The sequence below is a fragment of the Apis cerana genome, linkage group LG1 (genome assembly GCF_029169275.1).
Source record: "Apis cerana isolate GH-2021 linkage group LG1, AcerK_1.0, whole genome shotgun sequence".
Taxonomy (NCBI): Eukaryota; Metazoa; Arthropoda; class Insecta; order Hymenoptera; family Apidae; genus Apis; species Apis cerana.
The window spans coordinates 25313797-25340969 of NC_083852.1; the positions used below are offsets into that span (position 1 = coordinate 25313797).

Genomic DNA, 27173 nt, shown 5'->3' on the forward strand with positions numbered 1-27173 from the left:
GGTACAAAAATTTATAAATTGTGGTGATCCGTATCCGTTGCAATTTATCTCGTTGTATGAGATATTTGGCAGAGATATTTTTATGGATATATTTAAGAAAAATATTTTTAAATTTAAAAAGTAAATATTTCTTCTTTCATAGAAACGCGATGCACGCGAAATGAATTCGAAACGAGACTCTCTCGATAAAATATACACATTTAAAAAATGTTCCTATGAGTTTTACTAATAATCTCTCATTCCGTGGACGCCAATTTTCTTTCCTTTCCAAAAAAGAAAATTAATAAACGGCAAAGAGAAAGGAAATAGAAATTGTAATTAGAAGAAGAAGAAGAACGATGAATGTTCCTATATTATATCTCAAATATAATTGATTTCAGACTGAAATCAATAAAATCGATTATTCCTTAATTTTTTCGAATTAATTATTGAAAAAATCATCTAAATCTATTCGATTCGATCTCTTTCGGAAGAATAATTGAATGAATCGAGATATCGCATCAAATATAGAAACAGGAAAGCGTAATTCGCAATACGATTGATCGCGTGCAAAAAAAAAGATATCATCCAAGAGAAAATTTATAAACGAAACTCGCAACTCGCAAGTCATCATCGTCCAATGACGTTTCGTAATTCGCAGAACCGATTCTCGCTGGATTATCTTCTTTGTCGAACCCACTTTATATACGTTGACGAATCGCAGTGAACGTGGAATCTGGTCGAGATCGATAATTTATAACGAATAAGCCAATTTGGATACGTTGAGGCGAGTTGGAAACGAAGCGAAGTGACGGGCGTTGACGCGGAGGAGAAATGGAAATCGATCGAGCCGAGCTTTACGATACGATCACATCTCGATCGATGCAAGAGAGGAAATCCGAAAGGTTGCGCCGCGAAGATATAAACAGAATTAAACGGTAATTTAATTCAACAATGTACGCTTCTATTCGAGTTCGAGAAACGTTTAAAATATCATTCTTGGAATCCTGCGTCTAATGCACAATGGGATTTCTTGGTTTCTTTTTTGATTCGACAAAGACGAGTCTTATTTGCAAAAAAGAAAGGAAAACAAAAAAAAAAGTTCAACGCTAATTTCAATTTCAATTCCTTCAAAGGAATTGAAATTCTAAGAATTATTGAATACGAAATATGCATAAGCTTTTTAATATTTTATAACTGTTAAAATGGTGAATAGGTAAAGTTAACAAGTAACCGCCGTATATTCTACGGGAAAGACTTTGTTTCTAATAAAAAGTTGCCTCGTTCTGTCGAATACCATACTTTAAAACTAATTCTACACGAATGGAAATCATCTATTTTTCCTCGTGAAAAAAAGGAGGTGGGAATTAATTAATCATCATCGAATATTAATTAAAAATCTAAAATCTACGAATCGATGTAAAGTATTACTCTCAAAACCTCTTAGAAGAGAACGATCGTTCTCTTTTCAACGCAATAATGGAAAATAAGACACGAGCGATACGAGAAGACAGAAAATATTTCAAATATGACAAAAGAAAGAATTTTAAACGCAGTACCGAGTATTTCATCACTGACGAAGTATCTACTACGTTGTGTCTACATTCAACACGCACGGAACAGAAGAGCATACGCGCAAATGATATATTGACTATATACGTTATCGAAATGCAGTTGACCAATCGATGGTATGCAAATGTATTTTGAGGAGAGGAATCGAAGAAAGGCCGCGAGTGGCTGTGAAAGGAATAGAGAGGAAAGGGAAGAAAGGAGAGATCGAACTTGCGTAAAGAATGTTTGCACGTATACATATATATATATATACACATATCATATACATATACATATATGTATATGTATATCCGCGATGCACGCCCCGAAGTGAGGCTACTTTCTTGAATCGAAGAAAGCCGTCTACCTACATTGTAGGTGGGAGTAGGTTAGGTTACATTACATGCTCGGGCGCGAAGAAATTTTGTCTTCCTATATAATCCAACAAAGAGTTGGACTTGCGTAATTTTTAATCGAACCTCTTGTCTTCATAGACGTGTGTAATTTACACCTATTTATGAAACAGAAGATGGAGAATTCGTTTCCATTCTTATCCATCCGTGCTCTTTCTTCTTCGAAATATCGGTTAATAAGGCTTGGTTTAAATTATTGTGCTTGGTTTACATTATGACGCAATACACACGCTTCTTTAACACGTTATTCGATCAAATTCTCATCACTTATTTACGGCATATTCTATTTAAAAGAAGTCTATTTAAAAAGTGAAAACACTTTGCATACGTGTACATCGAGAAAGTAATATATTTAATAACAAATTGTCTGTAATACTCGCGTGAGAATAGGTTATACGAAAAAAGAGAAAAGAGATAAAAGGATTCGAAAAGAATCTTCGGTTTTCTTCAAGCGCGACAATGGAATGTCGTGCGAATACATTTTTTTTCGTATATAATACATAATCGTTTCATTGCTCCACCGATCGCATTCGTCGTTCATCGAGAAGGAAGAAATGTCCGTGGCAATGTCCCTGCTCTATTATTCGGTTACCGAGAAAAATGTATCTTACGGTATTGCATATTACATTAGAGACTCAAGCCAGCAATAACGTAAGAGTGTAACATGGTATTACGTCGGATGTGTAATTTGAAACTACAAGCACCACATACTTTTGTTCTACGAATGAAACACATTGAAAAAGATCGTTTCCTATTCTTATTCTTTTCTTATATTCCAAATATATTATTTTATCATCGATTTAAATTCTTTAGATGATGAAAATACGAAGAGAAAATAATAATACGAAGAATATTCAAAACAATGCTTCGAGGCAGCAGATACGATTAAGGATTTCATTGAAATTAATTGGATTATTAACATTCGAGGCGATTCGTGCATAAAATCATAGCGCTAGACGCACGAATTGTACGCTGAATGTACAATGTAGATGGAATAGTTTCGGGGAAAGGTGGGCGTGCAAAGCGGACTCTTGGACTCTTTCGAGTTCGATTTACACCATTCACCCCAGAATTGTAGTTGTGAACCCCACACGCGACTCACGCCCAAAGAGAATCTACTTTCATGAGAGCGAGGAAAGTCCGTCCAGTATGCCCATCTAAGTATATACGCGTGAACAGTGAAAATAGGTTAAGAATGTACGCACGCTCGCGTACGGACATGTGGAAAATCGTACGAAATTGCGTCCCATTTCTCTCGAAAAAAAACACGGAACAACTATTTTGTTTCTTACTACGCTTCTATTTATTTCTCCGTCAGATAATCGCACACGGTTTACGCGATTTTGCGCGATATCGTGCACGAAGGAAAGAAAGAAGGCGACTCTCTATGAAAGAAGGCGATCAGGTTCACGTAACAGCTTGTCCTCTACTGGATGCAAGAACGGCTTGAGTTTCACGAAGGAACTCGTTCGTTTCTTTCCTGGCCAAGCCTTTCGGTATCGAGGTAAAAGCGAGAGAAAAACGAAATTATGTGTATTTGCGCTTGGATCGATTGGTGGTGATAAAAAAAAATCGTGGTAATCGAGAAGGTTTCTCCTCTACGTTCATTTCTTCTTTTAAACGAAATCGGCTCGTTCACTTCTATCGAATAGTATATATATATATATATTAGATTATTTGATTTTGATAAAGAGAGAGATTTTAATAAATTCGTAATTTTATTTGTAAATTTTTTTAAAAATTACAGACAATTGGGTACGATAAATTGTGAATAATAGGAAAATACAAAGAAGAGCAAAGCGTGCTAGAAACACATTTTTACGCGGGCATGTAAATTTAATCGTCAAGTATGTGTTTAAAGGAACAATAATTACGGAGCCTGTGAAAGTACGAAATATCTTGATTTTACTATTTATGTGCACGCGATACGTGAAAACACTTTTATATAGTCGAGGGAATCAACGTTATTTGCACAATGGATTACTAATAATGCTGATAAACATTGTATATTAATTGCTGCGTGTTTTTTCATTTCATTCCATTTGTATTTTAAATTTCTATAAATCTTTATTTAGATGATAATTTCGACATCTCATAACTCGTGTGTTGAATTTATAACGAACGTAGACATTTCCTCGAAATGCATGAGCAACTCCTCAAAATCACATCATATTAAATATATAATAATAAATACACATGAAATATCATATTAATGTCTTGTTTAAAATTACACGTATATATTTCTCGTTTAAAATATTGAAAGAATCGTAGGAAGATTTCAAAGGAAGTATCGTGAGAACGGAATTTTCATTAAATGGGATACATGGATATTAGAAGGATAAGACGTTAAAAAAAATGTTTAATCCATACTTTTGCATACCTTTAAATCACAATAAAAATGAATAATTAATGATCAGTAATTATATTCTATGACATGCAAAAATTAACATTCTTAATTAATTAGTTAGAAAGAGCGATTGTTTAAACGAACGACAATTCGTTACATCCAATAATAATATACATTTATTATTAACAATAATCCGATAGTATTCCATTTCAAGTTGTCATGGAAAATAATATCACAATGTTAAAGATACAGTTTGTTGCAGGTTGATTCTGAACCTACGTTGAAGAAACACTGATCCATTCCAAGATTAATAATTAATTTTTGCACACAACGCAACGTTAATCCGAGGTTTCCACCGAGGAATTCTTCCACGCGGAGAGGAATTAATTGAGCATTTTTTCGCGCTACCATTAAAAAAGAATGAGAGCGATAAAAATATCATTAACAAGATGCAAACGCTTATTCACGGAAACGAAGAAACTGACATTTACGCTATGCTCTTTTCACGCTCCTCTTTTCTCTCCTTCTTTTTTTTCCTCCTCCTTTTCTTTTTTTCGACGAAAAAGAGAATCGTACCGAGTTTATCTTTCTTGATTGTTTTAACATCTTCAACTGTTTCGGCCAGGTGAGCCGTAAAACAGACGCCGATTTCTCCGCTTCTTACGAAATCGATACGATGTAGCTTCCCCGCAAGTTTCCCCCCTCCCTCTTCCCCGGCAAACGCAAATGCGAGATGGCAAAATTGGCTGTTAGGAATGAAATTATTTTGCGGTTCGAACCGCCCTCCACCTCGCGGATGGCGGTATTCTTGCCGAGAAACGTTCCTCGACACGTGGAATTTTCCTTCGCTCGTAATATTCCGGTATATCGTGATAATTAATTAGTTAATCTATTTTAGTTAATCTAAGCACATCTTTGTATCGTTTATCACGATATCGTATTAATTGATGGAAAATGGATATAATATCAGGATACGGAAGCGACGATATTTCGCAGAAAGATGAAAGTAAATAAATGGAGATACAACAAGACAAAGAGATTTTTATTCGAGACGATAATTTGCATAAAGTTTGCAAAGAAAGCATCGGTTTTATCCGTTCGAAACCTGCGCGCAACAGGAAGAACGGAACACTTTTCATTTGCATTACCACTTTCTTACGTGGAAGCGATAATATAGGCGTGTGTCTGTATAAACGGGGGGAAAAAACAACGAAATTGGTTTCGAAAAAACGTTGTAATTCAACGAAAGCGTGCGATTTAGTATTTATCCCGATGAAAATGAATACAAGTTTTGTCTCGTGTTCCCTCCCCCTCGCTGCTTGCCTTTCATCCTTCGCTCCTTTTCACTTTTTTACTCTTACGTCTTTTTTCACGTTTTATCTTTCCGTTTTCTCTGGGTCCGCGTGTCGGTAACCGTTTCTCTCGGGGAACCGTTATCGGGTCAGTTAACCACCTAACGAGATCATGTTCTCTTTGGTTTACTTCTTCTTGATGGAAATAAAATCTCAACGTCCGCCACCCTGTCTTTTGTTTTCTCGGATACAGCCTTGCAGCCTCGCCACTCCATTTTGCCTTGTTGCGTTTCACCATCCTGTTCGAAAGATGTTGAAAATTCTGAAAATAGAGAATTCGTGTAACACTATTTTCCACGTTTAATCTTGTATTAATGAAACTCAGATAAAAGTGATCAATTTTTTACAATTCTGTCACATTTTCGAAGGTAAAACTTCATTCTTGAATTACATTATTCTTCTAATAAAAGAGATAGAGAGAGAAAAATAGGAATTCCACGTACAAACGAAGGTTAATATAAATATAAGATAAATCCATGTGGATGTCGACAATGAGATCAACGGAATGAAATGCGTGTCACGATGATTCTTAAATAAAAATCAGTCGGCGGCATGCCGATGCATCATAATGAATCTTAGCCGTGCGAGGTAACAGTATCGAGAGTGTATAGTTTATACCAAAGGTGTGTCAACCTACATTGTAAAAGTTTCGAATTCTTTCCTTCCAATCTTTCCGAATCTATTATACCGATTCTAAGCGTTATTTTCCTCTCTCTCTTTTTCTAAACTTAATTCTAATTAATTTGATCAAATTTCGAGGAATAAGAAAAATATTCTACATTCTACATACCACTTGTTTCTGTGTATTTTAATAAAACGAGAAACTTGACTCGTAGAATAAACAGGATGGAAATTATTTTGAAAAGTTTCATAGTTTTTGAAATTAATATTCAAGAAAAGGAATCAGGTTTCAATTTACGATAAAATTACAGGAATTTCTCCGACAGGTGCAAATTAAGAATTCGAGTGAAAAATTTGGAAATTTACGGGAGATTTATCCGAGATGTGTTGATGTCGAGCGCAGAACAGGTTCATTGCGGATCGTGGAAAATATATTCGTACGCGTAACTGTAAGACCAACAACTGTTGGCGAATTAGCATTTCCTAGACGCTTTCTAGGTCCGCCCGAATGTCTCGTCTGGCGCGACGAAAATTGTGCAATTGCGATCTCCTGGCGAGAGTGAAATTACACGGTGCCATTGTGGGGTGTCGTAATACGATCGAAACACGATTGCCCAACGAATCGCCATTTCGCTGTGACTTTATACCCGTGCGTAAAAAGGAGACGTTTGCTTTCAACTTCGTTCGCGAATTCGAAGCTTGGTCGATCTCTAGATCACAATTCTAACAGATTCCCTTCGAAACGTGAAAAAATGAATCGTTGATTGATTGACGATTTATTATATTGCTTTTAATTTTAAATTTCCTCTATTTAAATGATCCTTACTGGATACAAAAAGAAATAATGGAAAGCAGCGAAAATCAAGATCGATTAATTTTTCAATTTTCTATAGAATGGAGTTAACATTTGTTAAATTTTAAATTTCAATATTACAAATATATTATATTATAAATGAATTAAGGATTACAACCGTCTTCCATTATATCTTCCATTCTGTGTATATCTGATTGCATCGAAGAAAAGAAAGACGAGGCAAACTTTCGTTCTCCGCTCTTCTTCCATTCATAAGACAATTTCTCTTCTTTGTACTCGCCTTAGGTTTCATGATGAAAAATGAAAACCTTTCGTTACCAACGTTAATTGCACTTCTCACAGTTGATCGTGCACATTCCGCTACAATGTACACGACGATTACAAGGAAAAAGATGTTCGCCGACTAAAATCTTATCAACTACAACTGTCGAGTCGAAATCGAGTTCAAAATACGTTTGTTCGCGTTTCAGAGGTGACGGTACGAGGATGACCAATTACAGAGATCGCAGAAGGTCGCGGACAGGTGGTTGGAAGAAGCCGAGGACTGCGCCCATCGTAGGAAACGACCATGACGAGCGTGGCTGTCGCCCCGGGTAGCCTCGGTGCACCTCCATCTATGCTCGCCCCGAAGATGTATCATCTACAGCAGGGGTTAAACTCAACGTCGCCCTCGCCCACTTCCGGAAAGGTAACTCGTAATATTACTGTAATCAGAAACGATTTTTATTGTAAAATATTATCGATGCTTTTCTATCTTTGCCACTGAAAGATTCTTGCGGTGAACAAAACTTCTTAACTTTTTTTTTTGTTTGGAATAATTGAAAAAAGGAAAAGGTTCAACTAAAGGAACAATTTTCTATTGTTTTTATTTCGTTGTTGCAACTCACTTCTTATAATTAGGCTAACTTACGTAAAATTTTATATTTCTGTTTGATTGCCTTGTTGTTGTTGCAAGAAATCAATGGTACGTAGATATTCAGAAGAACAGTTTTTACGTAAGAATTTAAGTTATTTTAAAATAATTACGTAAATCGCGTTTGAGAATCGTGTTTCCACGTTTGGAAATTAAAGCGAATAACGTAAAGGAGGGTATCTCGAATTTATATGAGGTGAGAACGGGATTAACAATAAGAGATCGTGTTTATTCTGATAAAAACCGTGCGGAGAAAGTTCGCACAAGCCGGCTGATAATTACAATTCGTGACCGGCTACTTATGTAACGTAACGATATATAGGATATATGCAACAGCGGCTTAGTAGTGTGCCAAGCCTCCATAACTCGTCTCACGTGTCATTCAGTTTTCTTTCCTATCGCCTTGTAGATTCCTCTCGTCGAAACAAACTTATACGACTTGTAATTACGACTTTGAACGTACAACGATACTTATTCCATGGATACCTATTTTATTTTGGATTAATTTTTCGCCTAAATTATTTATCCCTGTTGCCCCAAATATTCTTTCTAATTCTATTTCAAAATTTGACTTTTTTTTTCCTTCTTCACGAGAAGCTGAAAATCACAATGGCGCACAAAAATTATTTTAGAGAAATATTTGCAAATTAATTATCCTTCTTCGTATCTCCTCTTTATATTCTCTCCATTATCGGTTTTAATTTGTAATTAATGTTGATAACCACCACGATTCTCTTTATATTTTTCTACATTTTCCATAAACCTTCCACGATATTAATAATTAGCAATCACCTCGAGCACGATAATATTTTCTTTCGTATTTTTCTACGATTTCTATAATTACGATGTTAATATAAAAATATAAAAAAAGGAAAGAAAAATAAAAATCGAATTTCCAATTCTCCACAATCGCGATATTAAAATTACGCAAACGCGTTTGAGATCGTCCCGAGACGAATCCATATCGAAAGGCTTGAAACGCGAAACGCGCGAGCAAGGACAAACCAGCTCTTCCGATGATGTAAGAGAGAACTCGCGTACTACGCGATTTAATTCGTCCAGTTTCTCTGACAAAGGCTGGCTCCGGTTTTACCTTAAAACCTGACCTCGCCGTCGACACCGAATACGCTTTTCGTCGCTTCTTCGGTGTTGAACTTGAGTTGCACAGTCTCAGTCTCGGTGTTGTTCAACGACGAAACGCATTTGGTCGGACAAAACGGGACAAGTGTCGCGAAAATGGCGAGGAGTATCTCGTTCGAGGGAAGGAGAAGGCTGTGACGAGATTGGTTTTAAACCGGCATCACAGTGAGTAAGAATCGAGCATCGAGTTTTTTATTTTAGAAGCTTTCTCAATATTCGATTTAAAATTTGGGAAGATAAAATAAAATTCGATGGATCGCAATCATGTGCAGATAAATAACCGTTTAATTATCTGAATATTGTAATATCCATAAAAACAAATGGTAATTTATGGTGTATATACATCTTCCTTACAAGGCGTTTATTTATACGAAGTCAATAACAGTAAAATTTAATAGAATAATAAAGTGATAAAATTCAACAGTCTTGAAAATCGTAATTGGCTTTAATGTATTTAAGTGTAAGAAAATATTTGTGAATTTAGAAAGCATGGTAACTCGATGGCGAGGAAGCGGAGAAAATTATATTCCAATCGTTTCCAAATTAAATTATAACACGAAACACGTGCAACGTTCGATTACGTTACGTGTATATACGATAAATGTGATAAAATATTAAACTGGAAAATTATTCCAATTGAATATTATTAATTCCAGATATTTCTTAACAACTTATAAATTCGAGTTTGATTAATTCGATTTATTATTCGCGTTATATTTACGTAAGAAAATACAATGGGGAAAGGTACATCTGTAAGAAATGATCAAAATTATGGCACGTAACAAAATTCAGTGTTACTCGAAGCGGAAATGTAAAACTTACTCCCGGCAATCGACAAAAATCATTTGCTCGGATAAAATACGCCTTTAACTTTCACTTCGCATATTTAGACACGTAATTTGAATATTTTATCTTTACATAAAATTCTTTCTTAAACGAATCGCGATAAGAAAGAATTCCGTAGCTGTATCGAATGTATTCGAAGTAACGAAGCAATGATTCTCGGATCTCTAAATTTAAATTTTATCGCGATAAAAAAGAAAAGAAAAGAAAAGAAACAGCGGAGGAAATTTCCGGAAAAAATTTTCCCAACGCGCTCCGAGGAAAACCTCCCGATTCCACGCTTCTTTCTTCTTCTCGAAATACAATGAATCCGCTATGCAAGTACATTCTTCGATACACCGTGCGTATAATCACCTTTCTTCTGCACTCCGTCAAACATAGTGGCAGCTACAGTGGCTATTGACTATATGTAACCGGTTTTGCGTTTGGCCCACATTGCTATGCCGCGATAGAACTTTCCAGATATCGCGTCCCAGAAGTACGTGCTCTTTTCGTATCGAACACGGATTTCCTCGTATCTCCTCATCTCGTGATAAATACTTCCGGGAATACTCGTAAACAAATTTCTTCCGAGTATCCCTTCGTTACAATCGTTGTTGTTCGTTCAAAGAAAAATAGATATATCGAAACAGACCGATCCGACAATTGAGAAATAAAAAAAGAAAACAAAGTCGATGCGCGTGATAATTTTATCGTAATTTTATCGCGTTCGTGCACGCGATCCAAACGGGAGAATCGTAATCCTCAGGTCTCGTGTCAATCGCGTGAAAAGATCGGTTATGAAAAGACCGAGAGAGCACATCCGGCGATGGAGAACTCGCAACGCTCGCAAATTGCGGTATCGTCTGAATCCGGGCTGCGTTGGAGGATTGTGCAACCGTGGTCTCTGGTTGCCATAGAGGTGCACGATCCATCTCTGCGTGGTGCATCCACCGTGACCCCGGTTCACGCGCGTGCACCGTGTCGTTTCGTAGATAACGAAACCCATATTCTTCGATTGCGTACACGTACGCGCCGCGGTCATGTGCTTTGATTCCAACCGATCCGTAAATCGATCTTACGTTTCCTTTGCGAACATGTTGCGTTTATATCTTTTCCCGATTTTAATAAAATAATTTGCTTAAATAATTTGCACAGTGTTGCAGCAATCGTTTTGCTTTTTAAAAACTAAAATATTCTTTGTAGACTATGTTTACGCAGTTTAACGCTCTAGATGACGCGATTCTTCCACTGTTTCCCTGATTTCTGACGTTCGCTGCGCGAGCCTGAAAGTGAAGTGCCGTGTTCCGTCCTCGTAATTAGAATTTATAACCGTTAGTATCTAAGAATTGAGTCTATATATATACGTACGTGAGGCTATTGTTGGCCTTGTTTAATTTAGTTATGCCATTGTTTGTACTCGTACTTTTTCTTTTCATATTTAAAATATTCGAAAATATTCCAGAATTTTGCTCGATTCGATTGCGATCGAAGCAAATCGAGTACGAAATATTTATCACGCGAACTCTCAATAAAATCAAATCGTTATCATTTTTTAATCGCACGGATTCTTGTTATACGCGCTTTGCGTATTTCTTGCTCGACATTCGTAACCGGAACGAATGCTTTTCACCGATCGACACGTGTTAAGTAGTGCATACATTTCTCGACGTATAAGAATCCACTTTTCCGATCTTGCGTACCGGCTCTGTAATTTCTAACTCGAAAAACGTCATACAAGAATTCGAACGTGCACACTTTCCTATTATCGTTCATCGTTGATCACGGTTCAGCCAATTAGCTGCGCATCCAACGTACGGAGAAATATTATTAATCAATTATCGACATGTTGTATCGAGCTCTATACGGGGATACGGTGTTTATGCAAATTTCTAATCGCTACGAAATCGATTTGCGACAATATAGATGGGGAAAAAAAACGAAAGGAAAGAAAAGAAAAGAAAAATTTAAGGATTCTCGAGCCGCTTTTAAACACTCGAGTCGTATTTGAAAACGTATTGGAAATTAATTTTATTTTACGATCGACGATCCGGACGACTTTGAGAGATCCTTCTTCGGAGAAGGGGGAAGAGATCGTAAAAATAAACACTATTGTTAGTCGAAGGATACGGCATTAAACCGAGGGGAATAAAAGAAACACGATTCCACTGTTCGCCTACGCGAATTGTGGAAAAAACATTTAGAGTCACACTCTAAATATAATAACGCGAATATCGTTTCGATTATCTCTCCCGGCGTGATACGATGATTTCCTCGACCCTCCTCCCCCGCACCGTGTCTAAACCGTGCGTTGCAAAATTTCCTTTCCTTGCTCCGGGCTCCCCTTCGCTACGGGTTCGCGCCATCGAGATATGGCCTTCGAAAAGAGATTTTAAAAGGGGGAGGGGAGGGGAGGAGTTTCGAAATCGTGGTTTAGATGCAATCCGTTTCGAGAGCAACGCGGTTGGGGGGAAAGGAAACGAATCGATACGGGAAGAGTGCGGTCGAAGTTCTTGCGAAAAGGCAGAGAGAGAGAGAGAGAGAGAGAGAGAGAAAGAGGAGGAGGAGGAGGAGGAGGAGTCGCGCTAATAGAAGATGCCCATCTCTTGAGGTCATCTCGATCTCGAGCCTTGGCCATCGGGGGAAAGTGGACTTCTGCCTTTTATGTCATTCGTGGTCGACTTTTGATTCGTCCCCTTCTCTTCGATAGACTTTTTCTCTTCTTCTTTTTTCAGTAAAAGTCGTGTATGCCAAGGATCGAGAATATATTTTTTATATGATTTTTCTTTTCTTCTCTTCTCTTCTTTTTGGGGGAAGGTTCGCTTTCTCGATCCGAGAATTGATACGAATCTAGGTGTAATATTCGATCTCAATTAGTTAGAAGGAATTAATTAATTAATCTCGTTTTCTCTTTTCTTTTCTTACTCGTGGCCAAAAAAAGTCATAGGAAGATTCCAAATTTTTCTCGTGTCTCCTTTTCTCCTTTTTAATTCGCCACGAGGAGAGTTGCGAGGTCGAGAATCTCCTCTAATTTGAAAAGTTTGCGTCTGTACGCAATTAGCATTATCTGACTGCGGGCAAATTCTATTCCCGCTAATATCAACTTTTGACTCGCTAATTGTGTAAAAAGCATTAAGCATAATCTCGGACATCTCGGCTGTGGTAATAGTTTTCATTTACCGCGGAAATTACGAAGGTTGCTAGTGGATCGTCGGGGGAACAAGTAAATGTACAATAAAATATACTTGCAACGTTGTAATTCGTTTACGTTTTTTTTTTATTTATTTCCTTTTAAAAACTTCTCCCCTCCTCTCTCTCTCTCTCTCGAAATACTCAAAAAAACTGGTATACTCGAAGGGAGAAAATATAAAATGCAAGTAACAGGGAGTAGATTTAATCTAATAGATCTGGTTGCAGAATTTCAAAACCGAGCGGCCGGTCTTTTGAATGCAATTTTATTTGTAATTCATGCCGCACTTTTACTCGTTTTACGTTTCGTTACCCTCGCTTTCGAAATTTCTAAGTAAGAAGAAAATCACGATTACAATTGAATTATTTAACCATTGGAATAAATCGTAATAACATAGGTCTTGGAAATTTCGAGACTCGATCGCGTAAAAAAAAGGAGAAGAAGAAAAAAGGATACAAATATTGATATACACTCGTGCGATTACCAAAGAAAAGAAAATAAGAAATCATCGATCGAAACGGAATGCATTGTCCATCCACTTCAAAACTGCACACTTTGAATCCACCCACGGAATTATCGCAGGAAACATCAACAGGTTTAGGATAGGAGCGATAACAACCGATCCGTTAGATCCGTTAAATCCATCGTTCGAGTGAAATTTCACCGAGGAAAGTAAAAAAAAAAAAAAAAATCGTCCGCAAATGTCACTGGACTCGGTGGACTAAACGCTCGGCAACGCTCGCTTGAAATTTTGTCGGCCACACCCGTTTCCCTCGTTCCACCTGCGAGATATCTCTCGTTTTCTACTCGATACGATTGGAAACACGCGCTCGCACCACTTATCGTGCCTCCGCGCGATACGTACGGTTTTCTTGTTGTTTTTCGACCGACCGACTACCAGCAGCCGCTCCTCTTACGCGAGCCCGTCGTGGAACGAGAACTTTTACGAAAGTCTCAGCATCGACGCGAGAAAGTAAAGCGTATCGAGTATTCGCCTTCGGGCTGTCTATCTGCTCCATTTTCCGACCCCTCGCGCACACCTCCGTGTCATATCGCTTCTGTATCCGCCTCTAACATGCAAATAACCTCCTTTTTCCGCGCCGAGGAACCCATTTTTTTCCTCCCCTCCCTCGAGACGAAGAGAGAGAGAGAGGAAGTTGCCAATTTCCAACTTCGTTCCACGATAAATCTGGGAACGAGCGCCCCTCCCAGGACGAAGGAAGCAATTTATCGTACACGATACGTTCGTTTCTCGTCGATGGTTCGACACCGCGCTGTGTCGGTGAAGGAAATCGTGAAACGTTCCGTTCGTTGTTGTAATCGGGTTACGCGATTCTAAATTTAGAGGAGAAAAATGTGCGTAAATATCGCGTCGGAGGAAGATGAGGGTAGGTTTTGTTTGGAAAGGGAAACTTTGAAAATTCATTCCTCTCCTCTTGGATAAAATGATTTTAAATGGCAGGCTATTGTTCGAAAGGCAGATGTAAGCACCTTCGACAAGGTAAGACGATAACTGCAGGTAGTTACCGGTTATCGAGTCTCCAATTGTCGATACATGTTTTTCGAAGAACGTGAAAAATATAAATTTCAGTCTCTCAGTTTCGATAATTAACGCGCGGTCTAAAGTTCTATATCGTAAAATTGAGAATCGTCGATGACTCTACAAGTAATATTCTATTGTAATCGTGCAATCGACTCGGAGAAAATTTCAAAATTGTACGATCGATAAGATTTATTCGCGTTCGTTTTCCACGTTTTTAAGGGCGAAAAAGTGTAATTTCGCGTAATTTCCCGTAATTTCGCGTATTTTCCTGAAAGATCGTAGATCGCGTCTAACCTTCGAACACGCGCATCACGTGCACGCGAATCCCACCTTAATATTTTTTTTTTTCTTTTTCCTTTCCAGAAACAATGGCGGAGAGACTATTGCTTCGTGAGTTTCCTGGTTTCAATTAAGCTTTCGCTTTCCAAGTAACTCTCGTGTTAATTACACTCGTAATATCGCTCCTATTGCTTTAAGATGAAACTTTGTTCCTTGTTATTTTGTTTGCAAACAAATTCCTTCGAACAAAATTCTCTGGTAATTATATCCAAAAAAAAAAAAAAAATAGAGATCTGTTTTCAAAAATTATAAGATTCTCTTGTTACGAGCCAACGTTTAATTCGATTCGGATATTTTCATTTGTCGATTTTTCCAACGAAACCCGTTGCAAGCAAATGTACAACTACACGATAGATAGATTTTTTTGTTCCATCTAAAAGTTACTGCTATGTTAAAGCTAGAAGTAGTTTTGAGCGGCGTGAAAAACAGAGAAGACCAGTCGAAATATTTTTCGATCCTCTTTCCTCCATTTCTTTACGCTATCCTTATAAATAGAATTTTTTTACGAGTCGAAATTCTTCTTTTCTGCGAGAAAAGAAAAGGAAAAAAAAAGATGTTTGCCTCGTCTGTCCACCGATATCCCTTCCTTCTCTCGAAACTCTCACGGACACAAGCCTAAAACGAGCCGTGACCCCCTCGATCGAAGCAGTTTCACCAAAGGGGAAAACAAATTTAAAATGCGATCTCGAACGATTCCTACCGTCATTTACTTTCGCTGAAACCTGTTGTTCCATCGTTTTCTTTTTCTCCTTCGATTTCCTTTTTTCCTCTCTCTCTCTTTCTCTCTCTTTTTATCTCTGTCACATTCTCGCTCTCCACGAAAACAGATAAATACACTTTCGGCCGGGTAATTTTTATCGGGAGCGTTTTATAATTTATAGCCGGTGATATATAAAATAAGCGAATTTCGAAATTTATTTTAACTACGGAGGGAATCGCGTGTGCGCATTTATGTTCTCGATGTCACGGTTCTTACTTTTATTCTTTCCCGGTGCTTAAGTCAAAGGGATAATAATTTCGGGATTTCATATATATACATATATATGTTTGTGTATGTGTGTGTGTGTATAAGTACATATACTTTGTTGATTTATGCTTACGATCTGACGTTAAAGAATAAATAAATAAAAGCAAGTTTATGATTATCATTTTTTTCCCTTCTGTCTCGAGGAAAGAATAATTTTTATTTTATTTCAAATCGTCGAACCGATCCGATTCGAACGATAAGGAGGAATTTTATTTCGATAAAATTGTGTGGGATGATCGAAGGAGATTAAATTTCGAAGGGGGATTTAAGAAAAAATAGAGCTCGAATTGCAATTGTATTTTTCACTTTCGGATCCTCTTTTTTTGGCAACGAGATCGAAAGTTTCCGGAAGCGTTATACAGACGCACACGCACACACGATCGAAAGTGTTAACACTATCGAGCCGCGGTAATGTAACGTAACTCATTGAAAATTCCGTTTATTAAGTCAGGATATCCTGTTGAAAACGAAAGCATCACGTACACATTCACCTTTTCGAATAACAATAATAAACAACTGTAATTATTCGCGATAAACACGCGCGATGAATATTAATTTGACGACGTACCCAGAAGATTCGCGCGCATCTAACAAATTTAAAGCGAGTTAATAACTCGCGAAACAATGATTAATTTAGAAAAAAAGGAGAACGATATCGATTTAGCCTCGAACGTGTTTCTATAAATAGCGTTAAAAATTTCTTAATATTCCGTTTCATAGAAATAAAGTTCTAAGTGAATAAGTAAGGCGATAAGTCGTAAAAATATCTCGTAACGACGTTTAAAAAAAACTCATATTCCTTTTTCCTATTTTTGGCTTATGTAAAAATGTTTATGTAAAAAAAAAAAAAAAAATCGCTACTTTTTTTCAAACCGAGAAGAAAACCGGTATACGCTGTACCAGTCGTATCGCTGTTGCTCAATCTACATATATGTTAATATCTAAGCAAACCTTGTTTTCTTGTATTCCGATGCCCAGTCGGATAATACTGGTACAACGTTCGTGAACGTTGATATTGCAGTAACATTATGCTAATTACTAACACGTTGACACTTGTGATGTAATAATGCATCTAATATTACAGCTCGCGGCTAAAATGTTGCTGCCTTAAACGATGCTCGAACTCGATGAATCGAAAGCTGGATTATTTAACTCGCGACGCGAATTGAAAAATTGAGTATTTATAAAAACATTCAACGATAAAGGAGTCGTTCGATAAATTAAAAGATTCATGGATAAAAGATATGTATAGCGCGAATAATAATAAAAAAAAAAAAATCAATAAATTACAAAACACATCCGTCCGTACACTACACAATAGGACGTGTCGTATAGGAATTCCATAGAGAATGCAAGTCGCATTATGCTTCGTCCACGGTTGCAGAAACGCATCAATCACTTTTACCGTAACTGCGGAAGAGAAAACAATAATCACCGCGAGAGAATTTATCACGGACTCGTGGTCGAACATCGATATACCCTATGCGCATTTATTTTTATTTTATTTTCAAAAAAATTAACGCGTTACAAACATTATTTATCGATCTTATCCAATTATCGATCAAACGAATAATAATGACTTCGATCCTTGGTTCCAGAATTACGACACGCTGAGCAAAGGGAAGAAGTCGTGGAGCGTGAGACTGGGCTTGTCGCGGCAGAGCCAGGCCACCGATGACCCCCAGGGGAAGGGGTGGGGGACGATAAGCGGCGGAAGCGGGATTTCGCGTCAAATGATCTACGGGGATCCATGGCTGTACGGTACGGTTCGGTCTTCGAGGCCTGGTCACGAGCCACGAGGCTTCATGACACCCCCGCCCCCGCCACCCCCGGGAGCACCAGTATTGGTAGTATGTTCCTGTCCGGAATTTCTCGCCGGAACCACGCGGAAGCTCGGCAATTGCCGCAAGTGCGGTGGTCACCGATTGGCTGGTGTACCTTTAGGAGGAACATGTCGGCTACCGCCGATCTCCTCGAGGTCGAGGCCCAGCCTCGCGGGTAAGTTCTTTTCAACCGCTCCTCCGATACAATCGAAAGAAACACGCGGAAGATCTTTTAATATCTTCTCTCTTCCTTCCTTTTCGCGCCACCGAAGAAGGAAATGTGTGAGTAAGAGAAAGACGCACCCCCCTCCAATTGGCACCGTTCGTATCGTTTAGATCGTTTAGCGCGCCGCTTTGTTAACGAAATTTCCCCGCGTGACGCGCTAAACGTTCCTCCGCCTCGCTACTGCGCGCTATATCCACAGTAGTGTTTGCCATTCCCTTTTTCCATTTTATTAACCGACGCGCTTTGCGAGTTTACTTCTTACCCCAACGCCTCCCCCTTTCTCCCTTACTTCTCTCGGGTGAAAAAGAAATTTGAAAAATATCTAAATTGGACAGGAGTGCTGAGGTCGTCGATGGACGATCCCTACGACCAGATGCGGCGGAATCGACTGGTGGAGCCGAGGACGAGGGCGCGGAGTATCTCGCCCCACCGGCCGCTGTCCCAGCGCGACCCGAGGAGCCAGAGCGTGGCGCGAAACGAGCGGAAAGAGCGAAAGGGCTCGATCGAAGGCACCTCCTCGAGATCCGAATGGTTCGACAAAGAGGGAAGCGGGAGTTTCGGGGAGGAGGCGACGGGGCGGAGGCAGCGGGCCAGCTTCGCCGGTGCGCCGTGCACGGGGGGGGACGAGTGGCTCGTGGAGGAGGCGGCGGCGAACCTCGGGGATGCTCGAGGCCAAGCCGGGCCGGCGACGGGCGGCCCAAGATCGGCCCGGATCCCGAGAAAGGCGAAGGGAACGAGGAGCGACTGGGCGAAAACGGGGGCGGTTGGTGACGCGCTGGGGAAAAGCTCGGAGGATTGGGGGGCAGGGAAGGGGGACAGGGCAGCGTCGGGCGGCGGCGACTCTCGGAGGAGCATCCTCGAGTGCGACGTGAACCCGTACCTGCTGTTGAAGAAGCAGAGGGACGAGGACGACCTGAGCGACGACCTGTCGGACAACGCCCTCGAGCAGGACGACGCGGCTCGGTCCCTGTCCACCCTGTTCGACCCGTCCAAGGTGAAATCGATCGAGAGGATACAGAGCAGGAGCTCGGTCGCGGCTATAGGAGGGCAGAGGATAAGGGTGTTCAACGAGCGGCGGGAGATCTCGGACGACGAGGAGGGGGAGGTGGTACCGCCGGTCACCAGGATTCCCATACCAAAGGTTTCGCCGAAGCGACCACCGAGAAGGCTGAAGGAAGCCAAACAAACGCTCAAGAGTATTCTGAAGCGGGGAAAGGTGCTCGAGACGAGGAGGAAGAACGTCCTGTTCAACGTGGACAACGTGATATTCGCCCCTGAAAAACCGTCGGAGGTAGCACGATTGTCGTGGGGCAGAATAGGGAGAATAGGGAGCTGCGCCTCCCCAAGGGAGCGGCGCAGGGATAACGGGCAGGAGGAGGAAGAGGAGGAGGAGGAGGAGGAGGAAGAGGAAGACGACGACGAGGAGGATGAAGAGGAGCGAATAGTCGCGTCGCAGCTCGAGCAGAGGGAGAAGTATAATTTCATTACCATTCCGAACATCAAGGATCCGAAGAAAGTGGAGAAGAAAGTTGGGAGTGCGAAGGAGCAAGCTAGAATCTCGCAGGATGCGTGCCAAAACGCCTCCGTCGATCATGGGGCCAAGGTAGATAAATTTGCCTCCTCTGGGAACGCGGAACGCGGTCTCGCGAAGAAGAGAGAGAAGGTGAACGAGATGGAGGGTGTCGCACCGCGAAACTTTGCCGATCGCCGTGCGGTTCACTCGTCGAAAGCGCGCGAGAGCGCGGGGGAGGAGAGCGAAGAGAGGAAGAGGATAGAGAAGGTGGACGAGATCAGAATGGGGGAGAAGGATAGTGAATCACGGGTCGAGATCGAGGAACGGAAGGATCGTGTATCGGGCATCATCGCCGTGGACGAGAAGGATTTGATACTGAAATCCGAGGGTGAGTTTTATAAAAATTATTCCTTTCGGATGGGGAGAGGATCGTGACGTCTCGTTTGGATGTAATAATTCATAATTTTGCAAAACTTTGTGTATTGCTACCCAAGCTAGTCATCGTGTACTTCTCAAGTTTTCTCGAATGGTAGAATTGCTTCTTTTTCTTCTCTTCTTTTTTTACACAAGCACGAGTTATCTTCCTTCGTAGTTTCACTAATTCCAAATGACCATTTGCATTTTGCAAAATTTGCTTGTTAAAAAGTTGATTTAATTTCGTTCGAAAACATTCTCAAATACTACTCGTGATATGTATTATATATTCTAAATTTCGATGAAATAATTTGAAACGTTCTATTAACAATAATTTCTCGACAAATTTTCTTGGTTTTAAAATCATAAATGTTCAAACTAATTTTCAGAACAATTCTCCTTTCTCTACGTATCGCGAGCGTGTAATTATGCTTTTTAGAGATCTCACGCGTTTTCTCTTCTTTTCATGATCTTGTGCTTACACACGATTACACCTTTATATCGTTATCCTGCTCGTGATCCTTCTTTTTTTCCCCATTACGTACAAATATTTTAATAATCGGTATAATATTTTAGAAGAAAAAGGGAAAAAGCGTACGATAACGCCGTGTTAAATTTGCAGAAAAGAAATCATGTTTATCGCGCAGCCAAAGCGAACGATCGTTCAACAGACCAGAGGTATCAGCCTGCGACGTGCTTTTCATGGACACTATGCGTCTCAGCCTCTGCAGAAAAGTGAAAGAAGCGTCGCCTCCCCCGTTAGATTCGAGCGAGCAAACGGGCCGACGAAAAGATTCGCCGTCGACGATCGTCGAATCAACGGGAAACGCGAAGAAAGAGATCGATTCGCTCGAGATGGAATCCCGTTCCGAGACCGCGAACGCGGGGGAAGTCGAACAAGTTCCTAGTGAGAGAATAACGAAACCGGAAACGGAGTCATCGATGGAAATTCGAAGCAACGCGGAGGGAGGGGGCGAGCCTCATTTCCGAGGAATGAGGCCGACCAGTTGGTCACCTCCGCCCGGTAAACCGAAGCATCGTTACAAAATCAACAATTCCGACTCGACGAGGTCGAAAATTGCGGACGAACCGCTGTTGAAAACGAGTTGGAGCACGCCCAATTCCTATGGGTCGTCGAAAGTGGAGATCGGGTGCACGGAGACGAGCAACGTGTACAAGATCACGGTCAGTCCCCGGGCATCTCCTCTCGTTCACCGATTGCAAATAGGTCCGACGGGGTTGGGCGATCGAGGGTCGAGGAGAACGTCGATTTTGATCAACGGCGACACGACTCGGCCCGCGACGGCTGCCGAGACATCGCCGGACAATAAGGTGACGATCAGCGTGGGTGGTGAGGACAGCGTTTACAATCCAACGGTGATCTCGGTTAACTCGGAAAATCCACCGCGAGTAAAGAATTCCGGGGAGAAGACGCGGACCCTCGTCATCCTCGACAATTACAAATCCAATATCGTTGTGGCGTCTGGTAAAGAGGGCGGTAAGGAGGATACGAGATCGAAGCCGTTGCTGAAAACGACCGAAACGGCGGAATCTGCCTCCGAGGAGACGGAACAACGATCTCGGCGAAACACCGAATCCGAAAGCACGACTCCGACGGAGACGACGGTCGACTGCGAGAAGCGGGCGACGAGGTCGGTCGTGGAAGGCGGTAGGTGTTCCCTCGTGGAGAGGAACGCCAAGTTTCACGCGGGGAACGATTCGAGAACGGTGGAAAATTCGTCGAAAGTTGCCTCGTTGTCGAAGGAGGCGTTGATCTCGAAGCTGCTCGAGGATTCTCTGAGGAAGGCGCGCGAGAACGGGGAGATCCTGGACGAGGACAGCGGCGAGGCCATTCTGAAGATACTGAAGCAGAGTTTGTTGAAGAGTAAGGAGTACGAGGGTTCCGAGTCGACTCTCGAGGCGAATTACTCGAGGGCGTCCAGCTTGAATTCGGACGGTGACTTCATCTCGACCAATCTTTTCCTCGAGGAGAATCCTTACGAGGTAATCAAAGAGCCGATTTACGAGGAAATACCGGACGAACCTCCCCCCCTTCCACTGAGCCCGCCGCCCACCGAAGATTACATAAAAGACAGGATATATTTCGGTGACATCGATTACTACAGGAAGAGTAGCTCGGATCAATTCCTTGGATCCTATTTGACCGACAATGTGTACAAAAAATCCAACTCCGAGGATCTTGGGGAAACATATCTGTCGAAGAGCCCCGAGGATTTCTTCAAGAAAATGTCCACGTCTCCTGACGAGAGGAACATCTCGAGCAAGTTCGAGCTGCTTAACTTCCTCATGGACACGAAGGATCGAGCGATATCCATCGAAGAGGAGGAGGACGAGGACGACGAGGACGAGGAGGATACGGAGGGAGATTTGGAGGCGCTCTATGAACAAAAGGAAACCAGCCTGGGCGATCTTAGCTCGAAAAGTTCCCAGATATCCAACGTTTCCGACAGCAGCGAGGAATGCAACATTATATTGACCAGCTCATCGGAAACGTCAAAAGTGAGTTTCTATATATAAAAATTAAATACAAAAAGAATATAGTAGTTCTTTTAATTAAATTCTCTTGATTTAACATCTTATTGGAAAAATCCCTCGTAACGATGAATGAAAAATTTATTGGCAATGTAAACGATCGTCTCTATTGAAATTTAATTATTATATATATATATATATATAAGATAATTTGTATTTTACGATACGAACGTTATAGTTAACTTGATTAAAGATTTATGGATAACGATAGACGAGTTAAGGATCGATAAAAGTGGTGACATATATTGTAATAGCGATATTTTTTTTAAAGGTAAGAGCTGTAGATATAGAAAGAACTGATAGCGGAGTGGGATCTGAAAGCAGTCAAGCCAGCAGCACACGGGGCGTGCCGAGACGTTGGAGAGCAGGAAATGTCTCTTCGGGACCAGGAAGTCTCCTCAGTGGAATCCCACAAGTGATTTCCGGTGATTCAAAGCATTGCGAGGACTGCGAACAACGTTTGGATCCTCTAATAACAGATAGGTATGTGTTAATATTATACTTATTATTATTATACTGATAATAATATTATATACATATATATATGTAAATATATATATATATAAAATAATAAAATTATATATTTCGCATTGTTATTAAAAATGTTTATTAAAAATGATTAAAAAATGCATATTTTCTATAACTAAAATAATACACAATTCTAATATTATCTATTCAAACAAAACCACGTAACAAATATTCACTGAATTGTGTTTTCTCTTACTACTTACCGCAACGAGCGAAAGTTTTATTACCGAATATATGTTTCAACGCTCGAACACATGCCAAGTCGATTGTATTATTTTTTTTTTTTAAATTCATAGTGTATCTTTGTAAATATAAGAAAAATCATTTTATGATACGATAATTAATTAACAAAAATATTTTAAATAGAAACGTTTTAGAAAAAAAAAATAATAAATTAATCACTATATAGAAAAAAAGCAAGAAAAAATATTTAAATTATATTCTTTGAATGTAAAAAAGATTACGATTCTTGATAAAATTACAAGTACAAAGATTATTATTATGATAATAATAATGATTATTAATGATTATTAATTAGCAATTAAGATTATTAAAGATTTTTAAAAAAATTTTTAACGATTGTTATATTTAAATTATTTAGCGGTGTAGTATATGCGCCTTTCGTGTGCAGAAAATGCTCGAAAAAAAGAATAGAGCGAAAAGAAATCATTACGGAAATCGTCGAGACTGAACAAAAATATGGAAGAGATCTACAAATTATTCTCGAAGAATTTCATAGACCCATGTTAAGGGCTGGCCTACTCACATCTGAACAGCTTACAGCGATTTTTCTCAATGTGGAAGAACTTCTTGAACACAATCTTGTACTCGCGGAAAAATTAAAATTCGCTGTGGAATTTGCTCAGGTAATAAAGAATTATACCTGTACTATATTTTATTACTTATACGTTATAAATAAACTAATGTTCTGATTGATTTTAATAAAATGAAAATAAAATTGTTTAAAAATAAATAAAAAATTTTTAAACGATTCATAGGAATCTGGAGATGAAGATCTTTTAACGGTAGACGTAGGCAAGATTTTTCTAGAATCTGAACGGATGTTACATGCATTTGAAAGCTATTGTACTCGTCAAGGAAGCGCAAGTTTGTTGTTACAGAATCTGGAAAAGGAGAAAGAGCTGCTACGAATTTTTCTAAAAGTTTCACAAATGGAAAACACTGTTCTACGTAGAATGAACTTGAATTCTTTCCTAATGGTAAAAATAAAATAAAATTAAAACATTATTTTTGAAATATTAAATATGTTTTTTCATTGAAAACTTATGATAAATTTTTTATATAAAATTATATACGAAAAATAATTCATAGGTTCCTGTACAAAGAGTGACGAAATATCCTCTTCTTTTGGCACGATTACTAAAAGCTACGCCTTCCGTACGACCAGATATACAAGAAGCAAAAGAGAGATTAAAACAGGCTCAAGCTAATATAGAATTACATTTGGAACATATGAATGCTGTAAGTATATTATTTATTTATATTATAACTTTAAATAAAGTTTATTTTTATATATAAATGTAAATTATATATGTAATGAATTTATTTAATAATGTAATAATAGGAAGCAAAAGACGTGACTTCGACGAAACTTTGGAGAAGAATTTCAATTATCCAAAATGGTAGACGACCGATCGGTGAACAAGATATGGTGAATATAAAATTGAGAAAGGTAATATAGATATATTTATTTCAAAATATTTTTATAAATGTATTAATTATTTATGTAAGTAAATAATTTTAATTATATATGTGTATGTAATATGACATAATTGAGTAATATAACAATTAAATAATAGATGGCCGTGGAAGTATTAGAATGGGCTCATGAAGAAGCAAAATTTGTATTAGAAGGACGTCTTCTAGTTGCTCAACCAACAGATAATAATTGGAGACGTGGACGTACTGTCAAACTTGCTCCTGTAACTGCTATGTTGGTTACTAATGGCAAGGTGAATAATTTTTATATAATTATATATAGATTGTTCTTATTCTTCAATTGTATCTTCTTCATACAATTTGTACTTACATAATAATAATCTTTTTACAGCCAAATTCAGAGGATCTTGAATTTAACGATGATTCTCTCTTTCCAAGACATATTGGTATTAAAGAAGCTACTTTATTGTTAGTTAAAGAAAAATTCGGACGTTATTCTTTGTTGCGAGTAAGTTATTTGCACACTTTTGAATATCAAATACCTACACAATTTTATTCTGTATTAAAATAAAAGATTTTATCTATTTTAGGAACCATTGTATTTAGATAAATGTATAGTATGTTGTGAAACAGATCTTGAAGATTATTTCGAAATTCAAGAATTGTCATCAAAAGAAACTTTTATTTTTAAGGTGAGATGATTTTTGTTAAAAACAATATTTTATATTTTGAAAATTATTTATTCATTGTAGTATTTCTAAAATTAAACTTTTTGAAAAGTTATTTTTTATTGCAATTTATCATATTATTCATTGCATAAATTGTAATATTAAACATATAGAAATATTTTTAACTGTTAACAATATTTCATTTATAAAAAATATTATTTTACAGGCCGAAGATGGCGCCAGAACAAAGAGATGGTGTAGAACATTACAGACACATGCACAATCTCTCGGTGCATGGCGCAAACGACGTGGAGCGCTGCCAAATATCATGATATGCGGTGTTGCAAGAAATTAATAAATTATATATAAAAAAATTTAAATTTAAATTTAAATACAATTATTATTTAAAAATGTGATTCCTACATTTGCACAAATAAATTTGTGCAATTGATGAAACTGGCGCATGATCTCTAAATGCATTAATAGTGATTTATCAAAAAGAACGTATGTGTTGGACCAAAGGATTTCTTCTGTTCATTGATAATATATATCAATGAGTAAATACGAAAATCTTGCGCAATCTATTTTGCGTTTGCTTACAGTACGTTGAAGAAACTTAAGTTTCCTACGTTGCTGTAGTAGTCAACATATTGTTTAACATATATATCATGAAATATTCTCTTTTTTTCTTTTTTTGATTAGCACTTTTTTTGAATACATATACTATACATGTAAATTGGATGAATAATTGCCTACATAAAAGACTAATTAATAATTTCATTGCAATTGAAAGAACAAAAAGTAGCTGTGATACTGACCGGTGTTATTGGGTACTTTTCGTCCGATTATATTAAATACTACGATACGAATTTGAGCTTTTATTTCTATTATATTTCATGAATGACACTTAATTTTCACAAGATCAAATCGATAATAATGTACATAATATTGAAAATGAGGTAATAGGGTTGTTATACTTTGTATCTATAATTTACGAAAACCAAGAAACTGCCAAATGTTTCATAATGACAGGCTTGATATAAATTAATTAATCTTTATTATATTTTATAATTATTTCTTAAATAATAATTAACAGTATTTTATGACGTCTAACACACAAAGTAGAAATTGTATATTGTATTATAATTTTATTTAAGATCTAAGCCATGTTTTGTATATAGATGTATATTTATACTGAGATTGGTTTTAAACACATAATTGTTATTTTAAATCATTCAATAAAATTTAAATATACTTATTTGCATGCTGTACATTGCAGCATGATCTATAATTTTTTTATATTTACCATAATTACTCGTATATTTTAAAAAATAATTAATAAAAAATAATTAATACTAGGTAAGTTATTATCCGATTGAATTATAATATATAATATATATTTAAAAATTTATATAATTCCAAAGATCAAAATCATACTATTCTTTAATTTATATTTTATATCTTAATTTATTTTCTAATTAAATGTAACTAATAAATAAGATATCTCTAAAGAAGATGATAAAAAGATAACACTAATGGTCAATCTTTAATTTATATTTGTTTTTCTTGCTCTTCAATCTTTTTATTTATATTTGTAAAATTTATTTTTCTATTCGAAACTCATACATGCTTTTGTTTATTAGCTATACTTATAATTGTTAAAAAATCTATGAATTCATCTCATATATGCATTTATAAAATGATATATTAAAGAAAT

The 27173-nt window shown here is 38.1% G+C and overlaps 1 protein-coding gene and 1 long non-coding RNA gene across 4 annotated transcripts in view; one reads left to right on the forward strand and one right to left on the reverse strand.

Annotated features, from left to right (window-relative positions):
- Window positions 1–5311: 5311 nt before the first annotated feature.
- Window positions 5312–27173, reverse strand: part of LOC133667803 (uncharacterized) — a 28081-nt gene continuing 6219 nt past the window's right edge. The window contains exons 1-2 of one of the 2 annotated variants that reach the window (XR_009833407.1): window positions 7988–8901; window positions 5312–7781 (exon numbers count right to left, since the gene is read on the reverse strand). This is a non-coding gene — a long non-coding RNA (uncharacterized LOC133667803). Of the gene's footprint in view, window positions 7782–7987; window positions 8902–27173 lie in introns of those variants that run through there. The other variant, XR_009833408.1, reaches the window with a different exon arrangement.
- LOC108002071 (uncharacterized) lies at window positions 7624–26714 on the forward strand. Of its 2 annotated transcripts, none has more exons than XM_062087093.1 (13): window positions 7624–7765; window positions 17650–18049; window positions 18436–20001; window positions 20650–22547; window positions 22852–23063; window positions 23710–23974; window positions 24107–24328; window positions 24441–24590; window positions 24694–24801; window positions 24929–25081; window positions 25180–25296; window positions 25379–25480; window positions 25683–26714. In XM_062087093.1, the coding sequence occupies exons 1-13, from the start codon at window positions 7646–7648 to the stop codon at window positions 25809–25811; spliced, it is 5442 nt and encodes a 1813-aa protein (XP_061943077.1). In that variant the 5' UTR covers window positions 7624–7645; the 3' UTR covers window positions 25812–26714. The 2 variants fall into 2 exon arrangements, with proteins under 2 accessions (XP_061943077.1, XP_061943078.1); XM_062087094.1 differs by lacking the exon at window positions 7624–7765 and adding an exon at window positions 9158–9295.